Source organism: Trichechus manatus, unplaced genomic scaffold, assembly GCF_000243295.1.
Source record: "Trichechus manatus latirostris isolate Lorelei unplaced genomic scaffold, TriManLat1.0 scaffold00068, whole genome shotgun sequence".
NCBI lineage: Eukaryota > Metazoa > Chordata > Mammalia > Sirenia > Trichechidae > Trichechus > Trichechus manatus.
In genome coordinates, this window is record NW_004444004.1 from 6,742,767 (window position 1) to 6,755,352 (window position 12,586).

A 12,586-nucleotide genomic window follows, 5' to 3' on the forward strand; every position below is an offset into this window, starting at 1 on the left:
AAAGCATACAATGGCAGGCATAGTATAAGCACTCAATAAATTTACCTACTATTAGGAGAGGAAAGTATAGGTAAAAGAAGAATAACAGACAAGGGAGTATGACTTGAAAGAATTTCAGCTCTTGGTGTAATCCTAGAGGCAATTCCTATACTGCAGAGTTCCAATTTGATGGCTGAAACTTCAGTGCCGGGCCTCTCTAAAAAGTGCATGGTGTCTATGGACACTGGGGATTTGAGCACATGGTTTGTCACTGGGGGAGCTGGTCCTGGCTTACTGCCACTTTCATTGCATAAAAGGCCATTTTGGGGACTCAGAGCCCTGCCAGCTAATTGATATGGACGCTGTGAGCTCCTCAGGAATGGAGCCTGAAAATTTGGGGCACTTAGTGAATTCCTACGGAGCTGCCAGGACAGTCCTTAGCATTAATCTCCCTTCTAGAAGACTCGGGCTACTAGGCCAATGGCTTAGGCAAAAGCAAGCAAGCAGAGTTTTTGAGGGAGCAGCTTGACCTGCTACCTTCCAATACTGAGACACTCCTTGAGAACATCAGTAGAGAGATGCTGGAAAATACAGTCTGCAAACCCTGAATCACATATCTCCACATTTGACATCCCCCATTTCAAAGTATACAGTTTCCGGCAAAGTTAAACCCTACTATCCCTCCAGTTGCCTTCTCTCTCCTTACTTTCACCAGAGACGCCATCCCCATCATTTTATTTACGTTCCTCTCTAGAATGTCACCAATAACTTCCTAATTAAAACATCTAATAGCATTTTTAATTCCAAGTCCTTCTTTTCCTATTGGTGGCATCCTTTTGTTTATTTGATAAGCAAACCCTACAATGAGTGAGCACTGGGTTTGAAGTTACTGGGAGGCTGGAGAATGGATAAGACTAGTCTCTGACTGCAGGAAATTTTTAAGGGAAGACAAGAACGTAAATAATTAACTATTACAGGAAGGAGGTTGGACTTTATCCAATAGGCAATGAAAATTATTAGAGCTTTTCAAAAGGAATGAAATGATCTGAGCTGTGTTTTAGGAAGATAGTGTTATCTCTTGCTGAAATGTGGTGAAAGGATTAGAGGAGAGAGAGACACTGGAATCAGGCAGAGCAGTCAGCGAGGTTATTGTAATAATCCCAGCAAGAGATAATGAAAACATGAACCAGTGAAGTGGCAAGAGAACTGGAAACAGGCTGTGGGAGGCCTAATTGATAGAACTTGGAGGCTATATAAATCTGAGTGGTAGTGAGAGGGAAGAATGGATGAGAACTTTAGTGTTTATAATTCAGATGACTAAGAAAGATGGATACCATTTTCTGGGATAGAAAACCAGGGAGAGGTTTTTGGGAAATGCTGAAGTGGGCTTTGATTCTAGGTATGTTGGAATTACAGTGTCTTAATAATAGCCATAGGATGATATCCAGTAAGTTATTGAAGATTCTAACTTCAATCTTAGAGATGTCAGAGTTACCATTTGAAGCTATAGCATAGGACATGATAACTAAGAGAGAATGCAGAATGAGTAGAAAGCAATCAAAACTGAGAAATGCCTACAGAGAGAGGAGGTAGACATCTGTGATGTGTGTGACCAGATTCTAGCTTATGCTTTGCCTCAAATAGTATCTTACTATATATACTAAGCCTCAATAGTATCTTACTGAACAGTTAATAATCCCTATTCCACTATCTTTGAGCTACATCATATCTGGGAGGCAGCATAGTATACTGGATAAGGTGACAAAAATCTAGATTTAAATCCTGGTTCTTCTGCCACTTACTAGCTGTGTGTGGTCCTGGGCCATTTCATGAAGTGTTTCTTTCTAAATTTCTGCCCAAAGATGACAAAATTACCTTGAATATCACCAACTCCCAGTAATAACAATATTTTTAGTGTTAGTTAGGGTTTCATAAATAACCTCTGAACAAGTGCTGCGCTCAGGTGTTTCCTTGGGAGCTAGCTGCTAAAATTATACTTAATTCTGCTTCTAATCTGTCAACAACCTCTCTACCATCTTCTAGCACACCTGGGCACTATATTACAGCACTGACATGTATTCAGCACACCTTTCTCAGGAAACAAGGTCAGTTAAGTTTAAGCCCACGAGGAATTAGGAATCAAGCCACAGGCACCTTCAGTCTATTTAAATTATAGGGGATGCCTGGAGACAAGCAGAGCATATTAGGGGAAGTTAAGACATTTTCCTGGAGAACTGAAAGTAGATTTACAAATCACCAGTCCAGCTTTTAAGCACTGACTCCTCCTCATTAGATCTGGCATGAGAAGGACTCAAAAATAAATGTATCCATACCCCCTCCACATACAAATCCCAGTCCAAAGTCTGGCAAGTGTTTCCAGACTCTACCGGCTTACCATGTTTAGGAGAACGTTAAAAACAAAATTGTGGTTTTTAATAACTTTCTGGACAGAGACCTCTCTGGGTGCAATATGCTGTAGCCCACTTTAGATACCCAACTCCAGACCAAGGCTCTGTTTGTATCTTCACAACCCATGGCATCCCCTGATTTGAATTTAGTTTTTTTGGCTGTTATTTGTTTCCTTCCCAACTGATGACCATGAACAGCAGACAGACAGACAAACAGGATAATAGCATTATTTTCCTCCAAAGTCCAATAATTAATGTTTATAACATGAAAACCGGAACAAGTGAGAAGCAAAAAAAAATTTTAATACTCCTCCCGCCACTTTCTCTCCCCTACCAGATGGAATGTGATTGCTTACGTGTGATGAGCTCATGTACACAGAGAATGTGGCCTTCAAATATAGACTTTCTCAAAGGGCAAGGATGGATTCATGTTCAGCATAGCCTTTGACATACCTTGGATGAGCCAGAGCTATCAAATGGCAGCAGCCACTCCTGAGTGACATTTACTTCTTAGTGATATTTCTCTGGAGCGGCTTTCACTTCCAGTCCTGGTGCTAAACAAAGAAACCTACACAGGTGGCTGAAAGAATCTGTGGCTCTGGTGAAGGAGGTGTGTAAACATTCACTCAATCCCATCTGCAACTGTTCTGGCTCCCACGGAATGCTGAACTCTGATTTCTAATAGATTCCTAAAGTAACTTTAATTTTTCAAATCCCTGACCCTCTGCTCCCACATTCATTCAGTACCTGCATAACCACATGAAAGAAAAGGCACTTAAGCAGACAGGAGAGAAAGAAATAGAACATCAAAGACAAAAACAAAAAACAAAAAACAAAAACCACTGAAAAATCTATTAATCAGTTACCTTCCTGTTCTCCCCATCCACCCCCACCAAGTAGTGATCCTACCAGCTACCTGCTTACCTCTGAGCAGCCACGGTCGCAGCAGCATCCAGAGCAAAATGTCTCATCACATTCTCCTCCAAGTACTTCTGTTCCCACTTAGTCATATCAGCTTCCAGGGCCAGGATCCTCTCCTCCTTCTCCCGAAGGAGCTCCATCAGTGCAGCAGCATTGTACTCTGAAACGTTGGTGGGCTGAGAGTTGCCCTGGCGCTGTTGGGGGAGATACCCAAGATCCCACAGATTAGTAAGAGAACATACATGGTGTCTGAGTCCTATTTTAAGAGCCCCTATTCTTTGGAGCTCAGTTCTACTCTGTAACACGTGGGGTCACCATGAGTTGGAATCAACTCAATGGCAATGGGCTTGGATTGCGTTTGGATTCTGGGAAAGGATTACTGATCAAGCCACTTCAGTTTGGATTCTGATTCAGAAGCAAGGAAAATTCAGATCTCCTCCTAAGGCCACAGGACTTTCTATCTTGAGCTTGAATATGGGACACTCTTGGTAAGAAAAGGAGCCTACCATATCAAATTGTCATGCTGCTCAAAAAGTGAATCGATGGGTTAAAAATTGCCATCCCTGCCTGCCAGGATGGTACACAACAGAAATGGGAATAAAAAATCTAGTCTCGAGTCCTTACCTTGCTCCCTAACTTGCTGTGTGACCTTAACTGAGTCCTGCAGCCCTTTCTGGTTCTTTATTTTCTCTCATCTAAAAGGGGAATGGATAAACAGACGATTTCTAAAGTCCATTTCAAATTCTAAAATGACTATGAGTCTATTTGTATAGCATCTTCACTTTTTATAGGGTCTAGTCTTTGTGGGGTTCATATGAAAATAAAAGGTGTGCAAGATAATAGGCATCAAGGATTTTGCTGGGATAGGAAGCTAAGGAAGAAGACTTAATATTTATAATTGGGAGGCACTCTGGAGTAAGAACAGGTGGGGCAAAAAACCTAAAGATGAGCAAGAGTGTGGCTTTTAACTTCAGGTCAAAAGTCAACTGAAAAATAAACAACCACGAATAATTTCATTTTCTTTTTTCTCTCTCCACACCTGCTGAATTCTGAGGGATTCCAGTTCCCTCTCCAGACGCGTCCGGAGACGGTGCTCCAGCTGCTCCCGTTTTTCACATGCTGCCTGGAGCTGTACAAGGGCCTGCTGCATCTTCTCCACCTTATCTACATACACCTGCTTCTTTTTCAGCTGAAAATCCAGTTTGGGAGATTTACAAGATGAAAGGAAAAACAACAACAGGGTCAGTTGTGCAACTCCCAAATCCAACCTTGTGGTTAGATCACTCCCTACCCCCAGGCTACAACAAAAGGCTGGATGGAGAGTTGTTCCTTCATGATGATTAGCAGGCTGCCTTGTATTTATCATAAAGAAAATGTGAAGAGGGGTAAGAATTAGGAACCCCATTTTAATCTCCTCAGCTTTCCCCATCTTTAAATCTTCCCTGAGTCTATCTGCATCAGTAGGGGCTGATCATCAGTACCTTCTAGAAGACAGGTGTCTGTCTGCTATTTATTCTTCAAGGTCCAGCTCCAATGTCTTCTCTGGAAAGTTTTCCCCAGCTGTCAAACACATTCCTCATCCCTCCTTCCACTATTTTCCCATTAGGTCTTTTCATATACCTTTACTATGACTTTTATCACTGTGCCACAGAATCCTTTAAATTTTGCCCTCCCAGCTCTACAATGACCTTATCTTATTGAGCTATGTATCCTTCATGCCTAATAAACTTTTCTCACTCAATAACCTTTTTAAAAAAATAAATAAAATAATTATAGTCACTTACCTTACGTCACAAACCAACTGAGTACACTTAACAAAGATTTTGAGAGATGTTCATGATTCAAGATAGGCACCTAGGTCTCCTAACATCTTGTCCCATTAATATACATAACGAGAAAGGAAAGAGAGATAGTAGCATACGGGCAAACCCTAAGCCCACACAAAATTCTATTTCGACTGAACTCTCCACAACTTTTTTTGTCAAACCTATAAGCCATATCACAAAGCAAAGGTAGGAGCAGACTGGGGCTAAGAATTTGAGTTCTTTGTATTCTAGGAACTTGCAAGCCAAATCTTGGCTCTATGGGAATAAAGAAATAAGGAAGAGCTCAGAACTCTTCAAAGGCAGAGACACCCTCAACCCTCAAGAAGATGAGAGAAACTACAGCCTTCTCACCTTGTTAGTAAATAAGCAGATTATGCCTTGCATAATACTTGTGGGGCACCTTTCAGTGCTAACAAATCATCCTGTGAACTCCTTCTAAAGTAGAAATTCTTCCAAGTTGGGTGAATCTGCCATTACCATTCTCATGCAACTTGAGGTTAGGGATAACCTCATGGTTAAGGTTAAAATCTGAAAACATTATTATTATTAACCTGGTCAAGAAGAAAAACTACCCAGGAATTCAGCTGATCTCTGACTTTTCAACAAATTCCCAAACCTTGAGCTGCCTAGATAAACAGTAAGAGGCAATGTAAGAGATTACCCAACCTACCAGTGTCACCCACACCCATTTAGCTGGGGCCAAGCTGACAGGACCAACCTGACTCCTCCATTGCAGAAATAGTGCTTTTCTCCTTCTTACCCTCTAAAATGCCAGGTAACTCATTAAGGGTAATGAGTACAAATCACTGCTATCTAGAATCTCTAGTCAGACAGCATGGCATATGCTGATGGGAACACATTCCCTGTCTTATCACTGCCCCCTCCTCAAATCAGAATTGCTGAACTTTCTCCAGGTGGAAGGAAACATATTTTCCTACCAGACCTGTGATATGCTTTGCCTAGGTGAATGGACAAAGAAAACATTTTAGTATTTTTCTATGTTTTCTTCACATTTCCTTTCATTCTGGGCCTAGTTCAATCTAGCCTTGTAAATCAGTTGAGGTGATTTATAAGCCAAGATGTTTTTGCCCATTAGACCTTTTCTTAGGTAATAAAACAAACAAACAAGCAAAAATAATCATTTTCTTTCTCTGTGTATGCTTAAACCTTTCTTTTCTGGAGTATGTGAATATTTGTAAAAACAATGACTAAGGCAAGCAAAACCTTTGGGTCATAGATGCCTCTGCCTTCCTATTTGCTAAACTTTGAATAATTGGAGAGCAGGAAACATCCTCTATCCTTCACCTTCTGGGCTCTATAATCCTCATGAGCTATTTAAAGTTGAATGTATTTATTCGTGAATCGCACTGAAAACCCTAGGGGAGCAGTGCAATGTTAATGTAGAGAATGTTAACTATAATTACTAAGGCTTACAGCAGTTATACTTAAAGGCAATTAAACTCAGATAGCATGCAGTTCTTGTCTTGATGGTAAAGTACTGCAATGTAAGCTCAGGGAACTGAAAAAGAAGCAGTTCAAGGCTATGTGGATTTTTCCAGGCCCTGTCTTTCTTGGAAAAGAAACTCCAAATATCCCAGCAATAGAAATAACTGAGCCAACCCTTTGGAGAGAAAAGCAGTAAAGGTCTAAGGAGTTTTCTGAGTTAGCTGAAGATAGGCACGTAGGTCAGAAAACTTCCATAACATAGGCCAAGAAAAATTCCATTATGCTTTGCCACTGGGTAGATTATCCACAGGTACCAGGGCCATTATTGCTGGCATAATTTTCCAACACCCTTTAACAGAAGAAAAAGTACAGCTCACCCATAAACACCATGATCACCTAGTAAAGGCTTAATCCCTAGATAAGTTAGGCTTGAAAAGGACAACTCTTGGACGCTACTAATGCAAGACACTATAGATGCAATCAACAAAGTCATATATCTTCTAAGTTATATACTCTATGCTTTCTGGATCTCATCTATGGATAAAAGGAACAAACATTTATATAGGTTATTAACTTTTCTACTATGCTGGACTTTGTATGTATCACTTCTACCATCACTGTGATAAATTCCCTTTTCTTCTTTTCTGCCTCTCCCCACAAATTTATCCCCCATGCTAAGCTCCTCAGAAGTTTAATCTCTTTAATGTATCTTTGTGAATCTTCAGTGTTAGATTGGCAATTAGTACACCCCGGATCCTCAACTTCATCTTCCAATGTCTTCAGAAATGTCAGTGGCTCCTTCTCAGGTGATGAGAAAAGCAGTATAGTGAAATGGTTAAGGTCATGGGCTCTGGTCTCAGACAGCCCAATTCCAATTCCTGGCTCTCAAACTCACTAAGTATGTAACCTTGAGCAAGTTACTTAATCTCCCTGAACATTTTTTTCCCTGAGATTCCATTTACTAATTAATCAATAACATGGGGATAATGATAATGCTGTGTACCTCTATAAGGATCAATTGAGATAACACACATGAAGTGCTTAGTACCAAGTCTGGCACAAAAAAAGTACTCAGGATTTTTTCCCCCCATTTTTGAAGAAAAAGTTGATGTCAAGTCACACATGCTCCAGTCCTCCAACTTTGAACACTCACTCCAGACAGCCTTGATGTGGTTCTCATTTTTTCGGAAACTCTAAGTAACATCGATGTTGAATTAAAACATTAAAAACATAGCCATTTTCCCCCAGGAAGACATTTAACACTAAACCTCATGCTCTTCACACAGTAGAGCTGAAGAGATCTTTATAGGACAGAGCCATTCAGTGGAGATCCAATGAGAAGCAACCACTGAGTAGCTGCAAGGACACCATATTCTTTCAAAATTAGGTAATTTGGGAGATACCTCCATTTTATGAGGAAGAAATACTTTACCTATAGTCAAAGGTACTGTTTAACTAGAGACCCTTAGGCAGACTTCATTTTCTGCCCCCGCCCACAAATATACATATCAGAAATTTCTATTTGACAGCATAATAAAACGTAAAGAATGAGGTGACAATCAGTAGACTTTGGTTCTAGTCCTGGCTCTGCTATCAATGGTAACTTGCTTCCCTGTTCTTAGCCTCAGAGTCTCTCATTTGTAAAAATGAGAGGGGTTTCAGGGGTCAGCAAACCAAAATGGTCAGCTGTGGGCCAAATGCAGCTCATTCATTTACATATTGCCTATGGCTGCCTTCTAGCTATAATGGCAGAGTTGAGGAGATGCAGTTAGGACAGAAACTGTACAGCCCACGCTATCAACAATATTTACTATCTGTTCCTTTTACAGAAAACGTTTGCCAACTCCTGGCTAGATCAATGGTTTTCAAAGCATCTTCCAGAGTCCAGGTGTTTGTAGAGGTGCTTCGGGGCCACTAGCGGGTGGGTTGTATCAAATGGATTATCTTTTATGCATTTTATACATTAGGGTTATACATAAAGCTTCATTTGAAAAAAAGGTTGCCACAGCTTTTAAATAAGTAAATATCTATATAAATAATAAATATCTATATATATGTATGTATACATTTATTCATTTAAAAGCTATATATATATAGCTTTTATATATATATATATATATAGCTTTTAAATAAATATATATATAGTTTATATATATATATACGTCACGGATTGAATTGTGTCCCCAAAAAGTATCTGTAAACTTGGCTGGGTCATGATTCCCAGTATTGTATGATTGTGTAATCTGATGTGATTTGCTTATGTGTTGTAAACTCTATCACTATGGTGAGGTTATATGGGATCTCCTTATGTGTTGTAAATTCTATCACTGTGATGAGGTTATATTGATGAGGTTTACAAGATTAGATAGTGTCTTAATCCAATCTCTTTTGAGATATAAAAGAGAAAAGCAAGCAGAGACACATGGGAACCTCATACCACCAAGAAAGCAGCGCCGGGATCAGAGTGCGTCCTTTGGAACTGAGAGCATGTCCTTTGGACCTGAGTCCTGCACAGACCAAGGGAAGACTGATGACATGGACCTTGCTCCAGAACAGAAAGAGAAAGTGTTCCCCCTGGAGCTGACACCCTGAATTTGGACTTGTAGCCTACTGGACTGTGAGAGAATAAACTTCTCTTTGTTAAAGCTATCCACTTGTGGTATTTCTGTTATAGCAGCACTAGATGACTAAGACAGAATTTGGTACCGGGAGTGGGATACTGCTCTAACAGATACCTAAAATGTGGAAGCGGTTTTCAAACTGTGAATGAATAGAGGTGCGGCAGCAGCAGAGGACCAGCAGTGGCAGAGAACCTGCAGCAGCAGAACCAGGAGACCAGTGTGAGACGGCACTGGAGCTGACCCACGAAGCGAGAGAGACGAGTGGCTGTGCGCCTGAGGCTTCCTGGTAGAGTGGGGTGCCTCCAGGCACTTATCGGTGGAGTTAGGCTTGCTAACCCACAGAGCGAGGGAGCTGAGTGCCTGTGTTCAGGAGGCTTCCTGGCGGAATGGGGTGCTTCCAGGCACTTATTGGTGTAGCTAACCAGCTTTGGAACACTTTCCCCAGCAGGGCAGATGTGGGCATGAGGCCCAAGGGCGAGAGGCCACAGGAAGCAGAAGCTGAAGAGACAAGGAACACAAGAAGCCAAGCTGCCTCAGTCTCAAAAGGTATGGCCATGACCTCAAGGGTTTCAAAGGCTGGAGTCATGGCCTCTGGTGTTTCTAAGGGTGGAGCTGTCACTCCGATGGAGTAGGAGAATAGTGCGCCCAAAGCCAAGGGAGCAGAGTTGCCGTCCCAGTGGGCCTGTAAGGCGGAGCTGAAGCCCAGGGCTGAGGGGCCTCCACTCAGAATCCAGAGACTGTGGCCAATACCTAGAGTCTGGAGGGCAGGGCTATTGCGTAAATTGTCTCAGAGAACAGAAGATTATTTTCAAGGCCTTGAGGGCTAATGTAATGTGTTCTGCTGACTTGCTTGGTGCCTGTTATCCCTTCTTCTCTTCCAGTTTCTCCCATTTGTAATGGAAATGTCTAGCTTGTGTCTTTTCTGCCATTGTACTTTTGGAAGCAGATAACTTGTATTCTAGATTTCACAGATGAAGAGGAATTTTTGGATCTTGGACTTGGAGTTAAGACTTTTGCTGTGATATGATGAGATGAGTATATTTTGCATGTTGCAAGGACATGAATTTGGGGGGCCAAAGGGTGGAATGTCATGGATTGAATTGTGTCCCCCAAAAATATCTGTAAACTTGTCTGGGTCATGATTCCCAGTATTGTATGATTGTGTACCATTTTGTAACCTGATGTGATAGTCTTATATGTTGTAAATTCAGTCACTATGATCTAATAAGATGGATTAGCGGCAGTTATATTGATGAGGTATACAAGATTGGATAGTGTCTTAAGCCAATCTCTTTTGAGATATAAAAGAGAGAAGCAAGCAGAGACACATGGGAGCCTCATACCACCAAGAAAGCAGTGCCGAGATCAGAGCGCGTCCTTTGGACCTGAGGTTCCTGTGCTGAGATGCTCCCAGACCAAGGGAAGACTGATGCATCACAAGGACTTTCTCTTGTTAAAAGCCATCCACTTGTGGTATTTCTGTTAGAGCAGCACTACATGACTAAGACTATATGTGTGTGTGTGTGTGTATATATATATAGTTTTTTCTGCTGTGTGTTGTCTGTCTTCCCTAGAGACTGGGCCTCCCACCTTACCTCACTCCATCATCTTTTCACACTTGATCCCTCAGGATGGTTAAATGATTATAAGGTTCCTAAGGAACTCAAGGAAACCCTGGTGGCATAGTGGTTAAGAGCTATGGCTGCTAACCAAAAGGTCAGCAGTTCAAATCCACCAGGTGCTCCCTGGAAACTCTATGGGGCAGTACTACTCTGTCCTATGGGTTTGCTATGAGATGGAATCGACTCGACAGCAACAGGTTTGGTTTGGCTTTTTTAAGGAACTCAAAGTGTTTCACCTCTCACTGCCTTTGGACATGACATTCTCTTAGGAACACCTGCCTTACCAGGCTTCCATAGCATATTAAAAAGTTAAGGGAAAAAAACAAAAACAAACAAACAAAAAAACAGCACTGTGTTAGACAGTTGATCTCTAAAGATCTTTCAACTTCCAACTATTTTATGAATCTAAGATTTCCCTTTTCACTTTCAATGTTAACTAGTATCTCAGAGGGCTAGACCAAATGAGGTCCTAGAATTCTGTATAAGCACATTCTTCAAAAGTCCTGCCTTGGTTTTTGAGCATGTACATGCAAGAGGCAGAACATATAATGTGTGTAATCATCATAGGATCCTAGGTGATTTATTCTTCTATGTCTTCAGTGTTCAAGGAAGTGAAAGTTCACTTGAAAAGTTTCCAAAGCCGAGGTAGTGCCTCAGGTCTTTGTGCATAAAATGAGTTTTCACAACCACAGATGAGTCACTCTGGGTTTCTAATCTGCTGGCGAGTACCCATGAACCCCTAGAAAAAGCCAAGTGAATCCAACATTTAAACCAAATTTCCACTGGGAATTTGGTGAAAGGAGGAAATCATCCCAGCTATTAGGTTTCCTTACCAAATGCCAATTTTCAAAAACTTGTCAAAGTCCCCACTTCCCTTGCTTTTCCCAATTCTATGTTCTTCTACTGCTGCTTTTTAAACCACTCACTCTGTCTTGATCTTTTAGCCCCACCTTCCACTCTGCTGTATCTCAAATGTCCAATCTAAGATAGTTTAGCATTTTTCCTCTATTCCAATGGTTGTCAGCTGGGGACAATTTTCCCCCCAGGGGGCATTTAGCGATGTGTGGAGAGATTTTTGGTTGTTATACCTGGGGGGAGGGGTACTACTGGCTTCAGGTGGGTAGAATCCAGTGATGGTGCTTAAACATCCTATAACGCACAGGACAGATCCCACACAACAAAGAATTCTCTGGCCCCAATTGTTAATACTGTATTTTTATGCAAATAACGTGTATTCTACGTTCCTTGAGGTACCTTCGGAAGCACACTATGCTATTTTTTTTTTTACAGGAACTTGTAAAAAAATTAGCACAGCATACTTATGAAAATACTGGGGGGTGCGGTTGGCAAAAAAACATAGAATGTGTGTTATTTGCATAAAAATACAGTAATGCCAAGGTTGGAAAAATACTGCTATATACTTCAGCACTAAGGCGCCCTGGTGGCAGAGTGGCTAAGGGCTTGGCTGCTAACTGAAAGGTTGGTGGTTCGAACCCACCAGTGACTCTGTGGGAGAAAGATGTGGCAGTCTGCTTCCATAAAGATTACAGCCTTGGAAACCCTACAGGGCAGTTCTACTCTGTCTTATAGGGTCACTATGAGTCAGAATCAACTTGGTGGCAACTTTTTTTTTTTTTAATACTTCAGCACTACTGGAGATATTCACGTCCACACTTTCAACAACTGATTATATTAATATTTTAATGATATCATGCTTTCTTTAGTTACAGACCTCTAGCTGACTGCAGTATTTCTCACTCTAA

The 12,586-nt window shown here is 41.2% G+C and overlaps 1 protein-coding gene across 1 annotated transcript in view; it reads right to left on the bottom strand.

The window, feature by feature from the left end:
• Positions 1-12,586, bottom strand: part of AMOT (angiomotin) — a 76,694-nt gene that overhangs the window by 17,906 nt on the left and 46,202 nt on the right. Inside the window, exons 8-9 of the mRNA XM_023734477.1 lie at positions 4,348-4,497; positions 3,312-3,502 (exon numbers count right to left, since the gene is read on the bottom strand). Coding sequence (XP_023590245.1) covers positions 3,312-3,502; positions 4,348-4,497 — 341 coding nt within the window. The remainder of the gene's footprint in view (positions 1-3,311; positions 3,503-4,347; positions 4,498-12,586) is intronic.